Genomic DNA, 17652 nt, shown 5'->3' with positions numbered 1-17652 from the left:
TTGTTAATTTCAATCTCAGATGCGGTTCGACATCTATAATGCGATTCCTCTTCTTCGTCTTAATATCTACAAGGGCCGAAAATCCAACTTCGCACAGATATGAACTTGGAAATAGAAAAATGAACCTTAGAGCTTTATCTGCTAATTCAGGAAATTCATTGTGTATTTGTACCCAAAATGATGATAACGTATTCTCGCTGTATTTATTTTTTAGGAAACCATCAGAAGCTAGTTCTAAAAGTTGCTCTTCTTCTATTGACGATAGACCCTTTGGCATAAATTTGTTTTTATTGAAAGGGTATCTTATCCACTCAATATTAATGTCCAATTCAGGGAAATACTTTTCTAGATTCATTTGTAAGCTTTTTAAATGCTGCATGATAGTAATTTTTACATCATCATCAATTTGTTCATTTGAACTTGCGAGTAATTCATGAAGCGATGGAAATGTGTCAAATTCTCCATTACCAACCCGCTTTTGCCATAACTTCATTTTTGCCAACGTGGCGTTCACTTTATCTTGGATATGAAATATAGAAATTTCCTTGCCTTGTAAAGATAAATTAAGACTATTTAATACAGTAAATATATCTGCCAGGTATGCTAATTGAGTGAGCCATTTCCAATTATGTAAATGCTTTCTCAATTCAAACTTTTCATCAAGAAAAACTTGTAGTTCATTCCGAAGTTCAAATGAACGAGTAAGGACTTTTCCACGAGAAAGCCAACGAACATCGGTGTGGAAAAAAAGTTGTGTATAGTTGCTTCCCATTTCTTTGCAAAGTTGAGAGAAAAGTCTGGCGTTTAGAGGACGGCCTTTAGTATAATTTATGATTTTTACAGCTTCATCAAGAACTTTTCTTAGGTCTGTAGACATCATATGTGTAGTGAAAGCCTCCCTGTGTATGCAGCAGTGTGTCGACTTTGCATTTGGTGCAACAGCTTGAATCCTTGAAACAAGCCCTTTTTTAGATCCGACCTTGGATTTCGCTCCGTCCGTGCTTATTCCAACACAACTTTTCCAATCAAGCTTGTTTTGATGCATAAAGATATTTATACTGTTGAATATTTCTTCTCCTGTTGTATGTTCTGACAAGGGTTGGCAATATAAAAGGTCGTCATGAATTTTTGATTTTTTTCGTGCCTAACGAACACTAGAAGATTTGCAAAATTTGTAATGTCGGTGGATTCATCTACCTACAACGCATAATAACGACTCTTACGTATATCGGATAACAATGTTTGTTTTATATTTTCAACCATTTCAGTGATTCTGCGATGAACGGTACTATTTGAAAGGTAAATCCGATCAAAAGATCTTTTTTCATTATTCCGATCATAATTTCCGCTATTAATTTTGCTGCAGGCTTGACCAAAGTTAAACCAATTGTTTCCGCTGCACCACTTTTGCTATTAATAGCGACACACGATATGAAGCTTCTAAAGCCTTCATGTTTTCACCTCCTGACACGATCTACATCACTTTTTGAGATTCTTTTAAATTTTTTAGTTTATTTTGAAAAAATTCCACAGGTTTGTCCTTGCATTCATTGTTTCTATTCAAAATGGCGATTTAAATTACATGGTTTTATGCTTTCATTTTTTAAAGTTTCACCGCAAATTACACATAATGGAATAGGTTCCTCTTCATTTCCCGTCCATGAAAATCCACATTTCAAGTACTATCGTACTTACGAAGTTTTCTCATCTTCTTCCTAGTTGGTTCTTTAGAGATGTCAGACGACACACACTTATCAATTTCACTTGATCCAGATACAATATCAACATTTTCTTGTTGCTGACAGCTACTTGTATCTACTATGTTCCTCTCTTTTGCGCATTTTAAAAATCCAGTCTTTAACCAGTGATCCACACTAAAGAATTTGAAAGCTAAAAAAAATTAACGCTCAGCCCTTCAACAAATGGCTAGTGAAAGCAGAACTCGAAATGGTAGGCAGACAGCAATGGCCAGTAGAGATAAAGCAGCTATGAAGACGTTCATATGATTGGTTCGGTATTAACAAAAGATCGCGCTACTAATTGACAAAGGCAACTGACAGTTCAATTGAAATGCTAATTCTCTTCAACCGAATTCCTTATGTAATATCTGAAACACATTCACTATATATTTCTTAGTTTTAACACGTTCACTCAAACAAAACCATATGTTGCCGGTGCACCATATTATTTTGATTGTCTACTATGCAGCATTTTATGTGGGAGGGTCGTGCGATTCATTAGTTCCGTTTTTATCCCAGTTGTCTCTAATTGCACTGTTTGTTGAGAAACATATTACACAGCCTGCAGATGTCTCTGTATCTTATTCAGTGATACAATAGGAACGTTTCACGATCTCAAACTTAAATTTTATTCCATGCGTTAATGATGTATAGCCGAAAATTGCCACTTACCCCCGGGGATCCGCGTACCACACTTTGAGAAACACTGCTGTAAGGAAATAAAAAAGGATTAGTAAATGTATTTATTTAGAAGAAGATTATGTCTTCCTTGTACATTGCACATCAAAGTTATACTTCTTTTTCTTCTACTAATATTGTTGAGTTCACAAGGAACACCATGTTAGATATTTTTTTAAATAAATAAACATAAATTTAGTAAGGCGTTTTACTCCCAGAGGTAGTAAGCAAAACTCTTTTATCCCTAATTAACTGTTGAAAATCAGTGAGAAAATCGCTTCCCCCTTAATTGTAGATGGTAGTTCACTTGTGGGATACCGATAATTTCTAGAAGTTGGAGTGGGAGTCTGGTGTAGAACTGCCGCTATTTCATAATCCTAACAATAATTAGTATATTAACGTGTGAAATATACTGCTTGAAATGAGTCATGCATTTCTAGCCGGTATAAATTGGAGGAATATGATGCTCCCCAGTTAGTGCAACTGTGTCCGGGTGAAATGGCTCCGAGAAGAAAACTGATGGAGTTTGAAAGAGCTGTTCTCATAGGATGCAATGTTACATGTTTATCTGTTTGGCGAATTGTTGACAAATCGGGCCATCCAGGTCAATCAGTAATACCATACTGACATGGAAGCAGAGGAGAAGTGCTACCTGCAGTGGACGCTCCATCACACTCGCCGAGCGTGACCATAGGATGCTACGAAGGATAATGTGAACAAAACACCATTTGTAGGTCGACACGTTGAATGCAGAGTCCTGGGAATCGGCTGAAACACGAGTCTGCACAAAAATATTCAAAATCGAGGCTCAGAACATGGGTTTCCATGGTAGCATGGTCGGACTGCAATATGCAAACTCCACATTACCTGAACCAACATTCAGCGTTGTCTTCGGTGGTGTCAAGAGCATATACTGTGGAACGTGGAAACTTGAAAAGCTGTGTTATGGAGCGACGAATCACGTTACACCTACCGAACAGGTGGACGGGTGTGTGTGTGACTTATGCCCAGTGAATGCTTCTGACCAGAGTGGCCAGAAGTTTCTGTTGGTTTGGCCTCGGACTTCTGTTTGTGATACCATGAACATTGAGCTTCGAGAGGTATCTGAACATTTTGGACAATGTAATGCCCCTACGGTGTGGCATTTCTATGGAACTGACCATTTTCTTTCAACAAGACAATACACCGTGTCATAAGGCTGGTTTTTCTGCTGTAACTGCGTGGTTTGTGGAATGAACGTCACCACACTTGATTGGCCTTCGCAACGCTCTGATCTCAACCCTATTGAACATCTATGGGATGAACGTCGGGTAAGATCAAGGGACGTTCACCCCACAACAGACCAGAATCTCATCACATGATTACAAGAAGAATGCTCCAAAATTCCCTTTTTTTTTTGAGTTACGGTGTTAAAAATTATGTTTTTGGTATGAAAAACCTTGGCTGCACCAAAGATCGGCTAATTCTGGAATATAAAACAAAAGCTTAGAAAAGTTCTTGTAGAACACCTATAATCGTATTTTTAGTGGTGGTGGTTTTAGTACTATGAAAGCATTATCACAGAGCTACACAGATTTTATAATAAATAAATTATGCTCTTTTTTTTTTAATGAAGAAGGTAGAACTCATTAGTCCTAACTTTTTGAAAACCGGCTGGTAGTAAGTTTTCATGGTTACCACAGCCTGATGATTCGTGAGTGCTGTGTCTATTCAAATGTGGATAGACTGCAGGTGATGATACTGCGAATCAGCCAACAGTTGGCATCTCGCATTCCTGATCCCAATTACTATTGCGGATCTTTTTTGACATGAAGTATTATGGATATTCTATGGTCGCCGTACTGCAGGGTTAAAATTATAGTGTAATTGTTTCAATTTGCTGCATATTTCAATGTTGAGATTTTAATGATTCTCACTAAATGTTTCGAATACCACTATTATTGTCATTATGTTTCTATTGCAGACTTCTAAAATATTTAAAATTTTTGAAATAACTAATTAGAACATTTTTATTTACTCTTTATAGAATGCAATCACTCATGTGAATAATGATGAAAAGAAACAAATATCCTTTACTTGGATTTCACCTGAAGATTACAAAGGAACCGTTTTCTTCAGGTATGTTTTGCAGATTTTATTTCGGTAAAGGCATATTAACTTTTCATAATCTGAAAGACAAGAGGAACATTACAAATCCCAAACTTGCTGATGTAAAAATAGTTATTCTGAAATTTTACTTTTGATGAAACATTAATTTATTGATAATAGAATATAAACTATTACACTATATTATAAAAAACCTACATTCTTTTTACGTTCTTACAATTTTTAGGGAGCTGTTTTTATTTTTCGCGTAATTTTTTCCATGGCTAAAATTAAGACGAGAAGAATGAATAGCAAAGAACTTGGTTGTTTATTTAGGGCAGAAAGAAACTAAAGCTACACGATCAGTGTATCATGTCTGTGGCCATTTTTTTCAGGGGAGGAATACAAAAGGAATATCAAGAAATACAATAAACTTAGTAAATCCTAGAACTCCTTTGAAAGAGGTTCTGCCTACTTTCCTAAAGAAGTAGGCAGAACAGAAGGCAAAGTAGGCAACTTTTTTTTTTTAGTCCTATTTACCGCGCGCGCGCGTGTGTGTCTTCGGTGGGGAGGAGTTTGAATAGACTGGGAAATGAAAACCATCTTTCCATTATTTTAGTAATTCAATCAAAACAAATATTTGAATCAGAAGTGCAGAAACAGTAATCTAAATGTGACGATGATAACAAGAATAGAAATTGTTAGTATTATCCTACTTGGTGCTGTCAAGCTAAAGAAAGAGGAAGCTCTGACAATAATATGGTAAGAAGTTTACCTGGAGAACTATTAATATTTACGTTAGACTTGGAATAAAAATGGAAGGTTAGGAGGAAAATCAAGAGAATTGGAAGATGATGATTAGTTGGCATTCTTATCGGTATGTGGACGATTTCTGATAGATCATTGCTTATAGCAAATGCTTTAGTATCTCTTCCATATTAGTTAGTCATTGGTTATAAAACGGAAATCAGCTGTGAAGAGTAAATTTTCAAGTAGATGACTCCATTGTTTTGTTAATTAGGCTATAAAGAACAAAGCTTCAGAGATTGATAGCCACCCCTCTCTCTCTCGCTCTCTCTCTCTTTTCAACCAAGAGGCCATAGGTTCATCCATTGTAAGACGGTTTCCTTTTTTACTGAGGCCTAATTGATGAGGCTCTAAAATATGTTTTCGGCATTACTTGTTCCTAATTCATGGTAGTAATATACGATTGGTTTACAACTTTTCGTGGGTGTGATTCACATAAAAATACATTCATAATAATCATAAATCAAATTAGTTATCAGAATTATTTATTAATTAAAGTAGTTTTCTCTGTCATGGAATTTGGGGAACGTATACGAATGCATGCAGCAGAAGGAAACATTAAGAGTGATTTAGGTTATTTTTTGGATGTAAGTTAAGATTCAGTGAATAATGGATGTCAAGTCTGGATGTCTGAAATCAGTGATGTTCATAATTTATCTTTGATTTAAGGCTAAAAATATTTATCCATTACAAGTATTTTTTTTTTCGTATGAATATTTGTTGAGGTGTTTTTTTTTTTTTTTTTTTTTTTTTTTTGGTGCTGATATATATTTTTGTCAACTTGCACAGGGAATTAACAAAATAATGAAAACACCTACAATATTTTTGGAGAATTTCTTATTAATAAGCTGTAGGCCCATCTTGGGCTGTTAGAACACCATGAATTCGATGTGGAATAGACTGATACAAGTCATGTACATAGAATAATGGAATTTGAGACCATTCTTCTACAAAACGATGATGTCACATGGGGAAAATGTGATCGAAACGTGGAGAGCCGATTAACCGATTAGAGACAACCCCTTGTTCGTTTCAATACTTTGTCATAATCTTCAATACCGTGACTCGTGATACATCTACGATTTCTGCAGTTTTGACTCTAAGACAGGTCCTGAAAGTCGCACTCCAATGATCATACCTCTTTGGAGATCAGTGAGGTTTGAAATTCTGCATAACAACAATCACAGAGACAACATCATCCGCGATTTGATAGTATGATAACGGCTATCACATAGCAATACAATAGTCGATGTTGAATTAGCTGTTTGGCAGTATCAGTGAAGTATTACTGTCCAGTATCATAGCATATGCAAAGAACAAAGAACATTGCAGAAAAATCCGAAAAATGAAAAATATTTTCGTATTTTCTTGCATCGTTATCCTATTTCAAAGAGAGAGAGAGAGAGAGAGAGAGAAGAATAAAAAATGATTGCAGTGAAGCTTGGATCTGTATGATTGAACTTATCTATTGCATGAGATCTATCTTAGTGGAGTAGAGAACGTAAGAGTGAAATCAGCGATAATGCTAATTTCCAGGTGTTGATAATGTTAGGATGCACAGTATGAGGTACGAAATCCACTACTGCCAATATCAGAAGACTTATTGTTGTTTTTGAAAGAGATTCAAATTACCTGAGACATATTGAAAATGCTACTTGAAGATATTCTCTGATAAATTCATGCATAGCACAATCATTGTTAGGGTATATCCCTCATCTAAATTCAAGAACATATGTAATTAAAAAAGGAAACGGTGTTTTTATAGTAAAGACACAATCATGCTGTTTTTTTTTTCTTCGCCAAACTTATCGCTCCTAGACATTGCCTTAGTTGATTATTGTGTCACGACGGCTCTGCTTAATAGGTACGTGGAGTTCCTATAAAATATTGAGGTAAGTGTTCTAAAATTAAGTCCGCGCACTTCAGACCATATGATATATTTTTTATATCCGACTCAATTAAAAGCATATAACAGTATACATAGATTACATTCATTTTTTTTTACAAATAAAAATCTTATTATTATTTTCAGAGTATCAATAGTGAAAGACCTTGTAACCTACTGGGAGAGGCTCCACTCCGCGAAGTTAGTTGTTGGATAATACGATACAGCTACTGGAGCTTTTTTCACAGAAGAATATTTGTTTAAAAATAATATGTAGTGATTTTCATAGCTCATTTGTATTCTTATTTTTTCCTAGCTTTCACAATAAACAATTTTTTGAAAAATATTCTTCTTTATTATCTATGAGCAAACACACACACACGCTTATTTTCTATCATGTTTAAGCCAATACGGAGTAGAGTTTGGTCATATCAGTCCTGATTGACTTCAAACCAGAAGCTTTGGTTTGAAGTCAATCAGTTTGAAGATAGATTGTAAATGTTTGTGACTGCCGTTATGGTCTTAGAGGAAAGTAAACTAATGATGGAAGTCAGTTCAGCATCTACGAAATGCAGAAAAGGCATCGGGAAGAAAGAGAATGCCTACCTGAAAACGATCAAAGTATGACGATGTGAGTCGTTAATTAACCTGATTGCCCTCTTCTGGACAGCATGAATAATTTTCTGGCTTTTAGAAGGTTGAGCAATTATGAATGAAGTGTTTTATGCAAGAAGAGGCCGGAAATAAGCGAATTCTGTTCTTGCCCAGAAATCTTGAGATTATCAAATGTTGGGAAAAGTTGAGTAAAATCATTTTGTTAAAAAGAACGAGGGTACTGTTTTTTTTAGCATAACTTTGAAGTTGGTGAGGTTGTTTTTACCTGACTGGAAAATGGAAAAGAAATCAAAAGTTTAACGTAATAGTAAACTAAAAGTTTGATATGTTGACAATTCTGATGTCTCTTCTATCAAATGAAGAGAATGAGGAGGAATAGAGAATACTGCGTTAGCGAAATTCTTAGTGGGATGAGATAAGTGCAAGTAAGCAAATGACCTTCAACCTCAATAGCTGAATCGGTTTCGGCAATGCCTTTTGGTGAGATAGAACTGGGTTCAGATCCCGTCTAGGACGTGAATAAGCTTTATTAAGGCCATCGGGAGGATTGAGACAGCCTTCCCCGCACCAGTAACAATGTGCGTGTGTGTGGGGGGGATAGCAATGTAGTGAAGCACCAGCAATGTACCACATTGCTGGTGTTTCAGACAAAAGAAGCTCCAGAAATGAATCACAGGTAACACGAAGCTAATGTCTCAAACAAGGCGTCCAAAGGTACCAAGCATCCTGGACCACTTACAGCAACTATGATGAATACAAAACTTAAAAAGCTCCATGCCGGCTCGATCTTTGCCGGAAATAACAGGGATCGCGTTGCTTGTTTGGGTGGAGGGCAAGCTTCGAAAAATAAGTTACAGTCCTCTAAACAACACTCGCTCATGATATGTAGAGCAATTCCACCACCATTAGAGCAATTCCACCCACCCCTAATTGCTATCCAAGATTTGTTAAACTAATCAAAACTGCAATCAAAGCCTCTATTCCTAGAGGCTACTGAAAACAATATATCCCATGCTGGAGTAGAGAAACTGAGGAACTTTTAACCAAATATGAAGAGACTAAAGACCCAACTGTTGCTAAGGAGCTCATAGCAACGCTGGATAAAAACAGAAAGAAAGATGGATCTCAACCATCCATGAACTCGATTTCACCACATCTAGCCGAAAAAAGCCGATCACTTCTGAGAAAATTAGTTGGGAAAGAACCAACAACACACAAAAAAAACAGAGATAACTTCTGATCAAATGGCTAATAATTTATTGAAAACCTCCAAGATATCCCAGCTCTATCTGAGCAATCTTTCATCAGACAAATCCTGAAGGCGAGCCTTGAGCTTCCTGAACTTGTACACCCAGTATCTAGGGAAGAGGTACAGGTAGCCTTAAAATTCACCAAGAATGGCAAGGCTGCAGGAGTGGATGGTATCCTCCCCGAGTTTCTAAGACATCTCGGTCAACAAGGCCAAGCATGGCTGGCCGCCCTTTTCTCAAAAATTATAATGACTAGAAAACTACCAAATCTGTGACGGGAAGCCAAAATAATTGCCGTTCCTAAACAAGGGAAAGATATAAATGATGACAAAATCTACTACCTATCTCCTTGCTTTCCTCCACCTTTAAGCTCTTTGAAAGAATTCTCCTTCCCCGCTGATCGAAAGAGCACTCCCGATTAAACAAGCTGGCTTCAGGCCAGAAAGAAGTTGCTTTGACCAGATCCTTGCCCTGACAACACAAAATGAAGCAGTTTTCAAGAAGAAACTTAAATCTGGAGCCACTTTCATTGACCCAACATCAGCTTATGACACAGTCTGGATCAGGGGCCTCCTCTTAAAGCTAGGAAATATAAGGTGCAAAAAAAAAAAAAACTTCCCAGCTTTATGAATTCATTCTCTCCAACAGAAAGATCCGGGTCCATATTGGCGGAAAAAAGAGCAGGCCCAGATTCCTCACAGCGGTCTCCCACAGGGCTCTGTATTATCCCCATTTACTCATTAACATCTACGTGTACGACTTAAAACATACCGGCTCAAGCAAGTATATGTACGCTGATGACCAAGCGATCCTACATCACTCTACCTCCATTGCCAACCTGGAATCAACCTTCAACACAGACCTGAACATCCTGGAAGAGTATTTCAAGCAGTGGAATATGAAGCGAAATCCAACAAAAACTGTCTACAGTATTTCACCTGAACAATGCAGAGGCAAATCGACATCACAACCTTTCTTTCTGTGGAAAAATGGTAGCACACAAGCCTCATCTGAAACACCTTGGAGTGAGCCTGGACAGAAGCCTAACGTATAAAAGGCACATCACCAACCTGTCCAACAAAATTAAAACGAGAAACAATATTGATAAGGCATATTCCGGTAATTGGACCACATATTTTTTATATTAAGCTAAAAGCACAATAAAGAAAAATCCCGTCAATTTTCATAAGTCGTTTGACTTACATCTTCAGGGGTAAAAGGTAACTGAAAGTTAAAACAACAAAAAAGAGAAATTAATACTTCATACTATACAGTTGTAGCCGTCTTTCTGTTTATAAAATTAAAAAATCAGAAAATGCAAATTCAAAGCAGTGCTAAGTTTAAACAATGCTATATGATGCCACGTTCTGTTGTTCACGATCATAATGTCTGAGGTCTGACTGAGGTATATTTTTTTATCAAAGCTGACCAAACTTGTTGTAGAATTAAGCCTTGGTTTTTATTGCATTGTGTTTTTTTTTTAAAAGCATGTTTGGAGCTTCTTTAAATTTCCTTATGTAACAGTTTTTTTCTATATGACATGTTTGTTTTCTGTCAGAGTACATTCTGGCCGGTGGAAGTGGTATGGAAACCTAGATCTGATTTGTGTTCTCTTCTGTTTTGTACATCCTTTTGATGTTCGTTCATGCATATCTCCCCAGATCTTTCTGTCTGTCCTACGCAGCAGATGCCGCAAGAAAAATAATTTTTATAAACACCTGGTTTTTTTAAAGGATGATGTGGAGGTTTGGGGGATATGAAATCTTGAAAATTTTTCCAGCGGCAGAAAGGCTACTTTGATGTTATGTTTGTTTAGTAATTTAGCCATTTTGTAACATTCTTGATATATGGAAGCGTGATGGTGTTTTTGAAATCTTGTTTCTGTGGGATGCTTGTAGGAGGTGTGTGGAGGATTTTTTTGATAGTCTTGGGTTCATAAACATTTTTTTTGAGGATCCGTGTTAAATATTCTAATTCTTCATTTCTCCGTTTTTCTGTGCTGGATATATTATACGCTCTGTCCTTCAGGGTTTTTATTAGAACTTGTGAAGGATGGTAGTGTGAAGCCGCATTAAGAAATCTTCCTGTGTTGGTGGGTTTTCTATATATTGAGAAAGAAAGTTTATTATCTTTTTCATTGACTTCTAATAGGATGTTAAGAAATGGAAGTTTTCTAAGTTCTTTTTCTAAAGTAAATTTCATATTCTTATGTAAATTATTCAGGTAATTTTTGAATTCATTTCTCTGTTTTTCTGTGCTGGAAATATTATAAGTCTGTCCCTCAGGGTTTTTATTAGACCTATTTTTTGCGAAGGGTGGTGCTGTGAGGCCGCATTAAGAATGCGGCCTCACAGCACCACCCTTCGCAAAAAATAGGTCTAATAAAAACCCTGAGGGACAGACTTATAATATTTCCAGCACAGAGAAATGAAGAATTGGAATATTTAACACAGATCCTCAATAAAATGGTTATGAACCCAAGACTATCAAAAAAATCCTCCACACACCTCCTACAAGCATCTCAAAGAAACAAGATTTCAAAAACGCTATCACGCTTCCATATATCAATAATGTTACAGACAAGATGGCTAAATTACTAAACAAACATAAAATCAAAGTAGCCTTTCTGCCGCTGGAAAAAATTTCAAGATTTTTATATCTCCCGAAACCTCCACATCATCCTTTAAAAAAACCAGGTGTTTATAAACTTTATTGTTCTTGCGGCATCTGCTACATAGGACAGACAGGAAGATCTGGGGAAATACGCATCAACGAACACCAAAAGGATGTACAAAACAGAAGAGAACACAAATCAGGTCTAGCTTTCCATACCACTTCCACTGGCCAAAATGTACTCTGGCAGACAAACATGTGTTATATATAAAAAAAAAAAAACTGTTACATAAGGAAATTTAAAGAAGTTGCAAACATGCTTAGAATTCCAACGCAATGCAATGAAAACCAAGGCTTAATTCTACACCAAGTTTGGTCAGCTTTGATAAAAAATATACCTCAGTCAGACCTCGGACATTATGATCGTGAACAACAGAACGTGGTATCATCCTGCATTGTTTACACTTAGCACTGCTTTGAATCATTCTGATTTTTTAATTTTATAAACAGTCAGACGGCTACAACTGTATAGTATGAACAATTAATTTTTCTTTTTTGTTGTTTTAACTTTCAGTTACCTTTTACCCCTGAAGATTTAAGTCAAACGACTTATGATACTTGTCGGGTTTTATTTCCTTATTGTGCTTTTATCTTAAATAAAAAATATGTGGCCCAATTACCGGAATATTCCTTATGAACTTCTAAAGCACAGATACCTCCACTTACACAGAAACAATATTATTTCAAGGCTTGCTGGAACAACCTGGGGTTGTCGTGCAGAAGTCCTAAGTTCGTCTGCACTAGCCCTCGCATTCTCTGCAGCAGAATATTGTGCCCCTGTCTGGGAAAGAAATGCACACACTAACATTATAGACACCCAACTAAACTCTGCCATGCACACAATTAGTGGGACAGTGAGAAGTACCCCTCTCTCCTGGCTGCCTGTCCTATCTAACATTGCTCCACCAAAAATACGAAGAAGACAAGCCTCGATTAAAGAATTGAATGAAGCAATGAGCAACCCACTCCTGCCCCACCAGACTCTCATAAATCGACATAGTCTTCGCCTAAAATCTAGAAAACCTTTCTGGTCCATGGATGTACTCTCTTCAGCTGCCCTGTCATCAAATCCTGACATGTGTAGAGAATACTGGTCCAACAATCTCCCAACAAACGGCTTCCTGGTAGAAGATCCCTGTGCTCTGTAGCCTGGTTTTGCTCTTCCTAGGGAGATCATCAATCAACAGGATCAGAACTAACCAGGGCAGATGTGGCTACCTACTACATAAATGGAGGCTGTTAGACCACCCTTATTGTGAGTGTTTTCCTGTTGCTCAGACGATTACTCATATTGTTAACGACTGCCCAAGGCGCTAATTTCACGGTGGTGGCCTACAGGACATCCACAAGGTGACGAATGATACCTTGGATTGGCTTTACAGACTGAACATTGAACTCTAACTGTTCTGTATTTCTTTTGTCATAAGAATAAATAAATAAATCAAGGCCATCTGAATATGTGTCAGCCGGTCTCATACAGAGCTTTTTTTCCCAGAAAATTGGGTTTTTCATCCTCGCAAAACAGATAAACTGAAGAACACATGTAATATATAGAATTACGATTTACCACCCTATTTTGTCATATTTGATTTTAAATGCCTGCATGGATGATGCAGTTCTATGCGCAAATGAAAACAGGAAATTCATTTATGTATAGCAGGACATGTGGAAAAGCTTAGAGTTTTTATATGATCCTATAAGTTAGGAAGTCTGAAGAGTATACGTAATTAAGTGGTTGGTAAGCTCTTTGATGCATTACCATTAGGATCGGCTCCATATACTGTTTCAACAACCTGCGTACGTTACTACAGGGAGTTATCAAAATAATAGAAACAACTACAATTTGTTTGAAGACTTTTTAATGAATAAGCTGCAGGCCCACCTCGGGTTGTTATAACACCATGAATTCGACGTGGAATAGATTGATACGACTCATGTACATAGGATAATGGAATTTGGGACCACTCTTCTTGCAAAATGTGTCCCAACTGTGCCAGTGATGTTGCAGGCGGAAAATGTGATCGAACCTTGGAGAACATATTGGAGACAACGCTTTGTCCGTTTCTGTACTTGTCATAATCTTTCAAACTGCGGGTCGTCACCTACGATTTCTGCCATTGTGGTTACATTTTGAATGTTCATTTGGTATCGACATTGAGCAGTTCCTTCATTCATTAAGGAGTATTGGATCACGTAATGAGACAAGCGATGCCTGTGCAAAGCCTGTATAAACTATTGTTGTTTCTGTAGCTTTATGCTGCTATGAGAAAGTCATTCTACTCGTATGTTGGTTGGTTGGTGGACAGTAGTAAATTTACTAAGCAGTAGTAAAACAGTAGATTTATGTTATTTTTAATAAGGTCATGGACATAACCACTTTCATGATTATGTCCATGATGATGCACCTTCTCAAAATGAATATTAGTATAACCTTTACTTAAAGTAAATGATATAAACTCTTAACACAACATACTTTAAACTCTTCGAGTCCATTTCTTATGTAGCAAAAAAGAAATAATGGTCATAAACTTCACTCACTTAACCATAACAGCAAAGACTGTTATTATTCCAGGCATGCCTGTGTAGCTTTGTAATATCGTCTCAAGTCTCAAAGCTGCCAGAAGAAAAGCCATTGTAGTTCCAATTCGCTGACCACAGGAACTTTTCTAGGCTTTTGTGCCAGTGGTCGACTAACTCAAGATATATATAAGTGGAATTTTGATTTACTGCCAAGAAGCTGTTTTTTAATCCTTCCATGCAGACAAATCGATTGTAGTATTTATTCAGTTTCAGATAATAATATACAAGTTAAGGTTTAGGAATATGAGATGAAGGTAGTTGTTTACCGCATTCTCGCTCCAGTGTCTTGAAATTGTCGGTAGCCCAGAACGATTACCGTCGACGACAAATGGAGAAACACGGCTACCTGCTGGTTTCCGAAAAAGAAAGAAAAAAAAAATAAATAAAGCGAAATAAAATAAATACAAAAGACGAAGAAAAATATCAATTTTACTGACCGCGGATTATATAAACTAATGCCAAAATCCATGGGTGTCGTATGCAAATTATAGATTCAATTTTACTCACTGAGTTAAGGAAATTTTTTTAAGTTTACACGTGGCTCTGAGACTCGACACACACACACACACACACACACACACACACACACACACACACACACACACACACACACACACACACACACACACACACACACACACACACACACACATTGAGATAACTGCAATTGTCTGTCGTTTTCTCTAATCGCATTGGTCTGTCTGCGCTGAGTAGATCTAGAACACACTAATCTAACAATTAAATTATTTTCATTGCGTCAGAGCTAAGAGTTGGGTTTAGTTATTGGAATTAGGACCGAACCAACAAAGGAGGTGAGGATGTTATATTATGTTTATGAATTGCATGTGTTTTGGCCGGTTCGCCTATTTCGCATGATGAAAACGAGAAATCACAATTTGCATATGAGAATAGCTGATGATGTTCATTCTGTCCTAGACGAGATTCCAATGAAAGGATATTCCCGACACTGTCTAAGTGCTAAGGAGACTGTCGGTGTAAAATGTGATGCCTACTCCCTTTAAGAATAAAAATGCATAAAGAATTTATTCTATTTCTTTTGCAGAAAATCGTTAATTATCACTTAATCAAAGATAGTGTGAGGTTCATTTTCAATAATCAGATAATCACGATAGACACCTTTTAAGTCACTTGTTAAGTATGATGCTTGTAGTGTTATGAAGTGGGGTGTCTGTTTAAACAATGCCTCATTGTCAAGTATGTTGCCATTCTGCATAACTAGGTTTTGTCTATCCTATGAAAATTCTACAGAAATAACCCAGCTGAATATCGATGTGATATTACGCCGTGTCTTGAAGCCTCCATGGATGTCAGTGAACTTGTTCAAGCCACCATGGATGTCAGTGAATTTGTTGAAGCCACCATGGCTGTCAGTATTGAAGATCACCTTTCATTGGAAATACCGACTTTTGAATTCTGTCTACTAGGATACAAAGGACCTTTAGAAGAGTTTCAACCGAGAAAAAGTCAGTGCGTCTCCTATGAAAGTGGTAGGTTTTTTTTTTTTTCCGGGAACTATAGTTTTTCATCTCCCAAAACAAGCAAACCGGAAGAATGCGACCAACAGGCATATACACTAGCTCCATAGCTTTAGTTGAGTTCCTGAGATTCAAAAAATCCCAAACGCACTAGGTCATACTATTCGAGTTTTGCAAGGTAGTACTGGAGGAAATGGTAAATGAAGGGTAAGTTCAGTGCTTCACAGACTTTTTACCATGACGGAAGTCCTAAAATATTTTATCATTCACAAAGACTCTCGATTTATGTAAACACATATATTGTTTATAGAAACGCGCAATGCAAAACTAATAAACTGCTTCCTTCTTGAGCTTTTTTAGGGTCAACAGGTCTTGTGATGTGGAAGTGACTTTTGCATTCTCTGCGCTAGGCCTGCCCAAAGGTAGACTTAAGTTCAAGTCTAGTCGCCGACTGGAGAAAAATTTTCTAAGCCTTTCTTCAACTGGTTCCCGAATTAATCGATCTCTGTTACATGCAAGCGACTTTTTTCCACCCGCAAACTCGTGTTTTTCATTCTGTAAACTCAAGAAAATCGACCGTAGAACCCATACTGTCTCAGACAATAACATATGTTTTTGGGATTAGGTACCAAGAAATGGCAGCACTTGTTATTTCGGTCTCTTCATCGGTTACCGCTTATAATTAGTGGTAATCTTGGGCCAGTTATCTCTGATTGCCTACCGTCGTAGAGATTGAACTGCTCATCTCCAAAAGCTTGATAAGTTTATAAGCAGTGGCGAGCTATGGAAATTTTAGCAAAGGGCTCGCATCGTGGAGCAAAAAAAAAAAAAAAAAAGGGGGGGGATAACTTAACTCTTATAATACTTATATTGCGACTTTGTAGAGCTTCTGACAGATATGCTAATTCTTGTAGGATATCGATCATTAATGCTAGATCTTTTAAAAATTCCAAATTGAGAAGTCAGTTTAAAAAAGCCCTTATATTTATCGTTCGATGCAAAATGCTTGCATAAAGCTGGGTAATTTCCTCACAAAGCAAGAGCCGTTCGTAACCTGCAAGCTGCCCATGTGGTCCAAACACACGGCCGATCATTAAAATTTCGATACCAAGATCTTTTGCAATCGTTTTTAATTCTCGTTGATTTTTTGGTGATTGACGATAAAAAGCATATAATTTATCCATAAATATTTCAAAATGAGTTATTTCTTTAATGTTTTTTTTTTTATCGAATCGTCTAATGCTAAGTGTAAACGATGAGCGCAATGCCAAATTACAACGTTGGGAAATTTTTGTAGAAGTTTGATTGCTGTGTAGCTCAGTGGAAGTGGCGCTTGCATCCTCTGCGCTTTGTCGCTTGAAGTTAGACCTAGGTTCTAGTCTAGTCGCTGACTGCAGGAACTTTTTCTAAGCCTATCTTCGACCGGTTCCCGAGTTAGTCGATCTCTGGCACAGGCAAGCGGATTTTTCCTCCTGGAAACTCAAGAAAATCGACCGTAGTACCCACATTATTTCAGACAGTGACATATCTTGTTAGGGTTAGGTACCAAGAGATGGCAGCACTTGTTTACCAGCCTCTTCATCGGCGGCTGCTATAATTAGTGATAGACATGGGCCAGCTATCTCTGATTGCCTACCGGTGGAGATTGAACTGCCCACTCAGTCTCCAAAAGCTAGATAGGGTATAAAGGCCTCGCCTACTCCCTATTAGGGAATAAAAGGCGTTAGTTGATTTGATTTTTTGAAGTTTGATTGCAACACCTGATTTGTTTCCTAACATTACACTAGCTCCATCAGAACAAAATGCAATGAAATGATTTTTTATATAGTTATCAGAAAATCCAT

The 17652-nt window shown here is 37.1% G+C and overlaps 1 protein-coding gene across 1 annotated transcript in view; it reads left to right on the top strand.

Moving 5' to 3' along the window:
- Positions 1–7540, top strand: part of LOC150095596 (putative defense protein 3) — a 34568-nt gene extending 27028 nt beyond the window's left edge. The window contains exons 4-5 of the mRNA XM_090410608.1: positions 4444–4535; positions 7342–7540. Coding sequence (XP_090266734.1) covers positions 4444–4535; positions 7342–7411 — 162 coding nt within the window. The 3' untranslated portion in view covers positions 7412–7540. The remainder of the gene's footprint in view (positions 1–4443; positions 4536–7341) is intronic.
- The last annotated feature ends 10112 nt before the right edge of the window (positions 7541–17652 follow it).

Source organism: Typopeltis vanoorti, chromosome 20 (assembly GCF_054136105.1).
Source record: "Typopeltis vanoorti isolate ZY-2024b chromosome 20, IOZ_Tvanoo_1.0, whole genome shotgun sequence".
Classification (NCBI taxonomy): domain Eukaryota; kingdom Metazoa; phylum Arthropoda; class Arachnida; order Uropygi; family Thelyphonidae; genus Typopeltis; species Typopeltis vanoorti.
The sequence above is the reverse complement of the archived record's forward strand: the minus strand, read 5'-3'. Positions and strand labels throughout refer to the sequence as shown.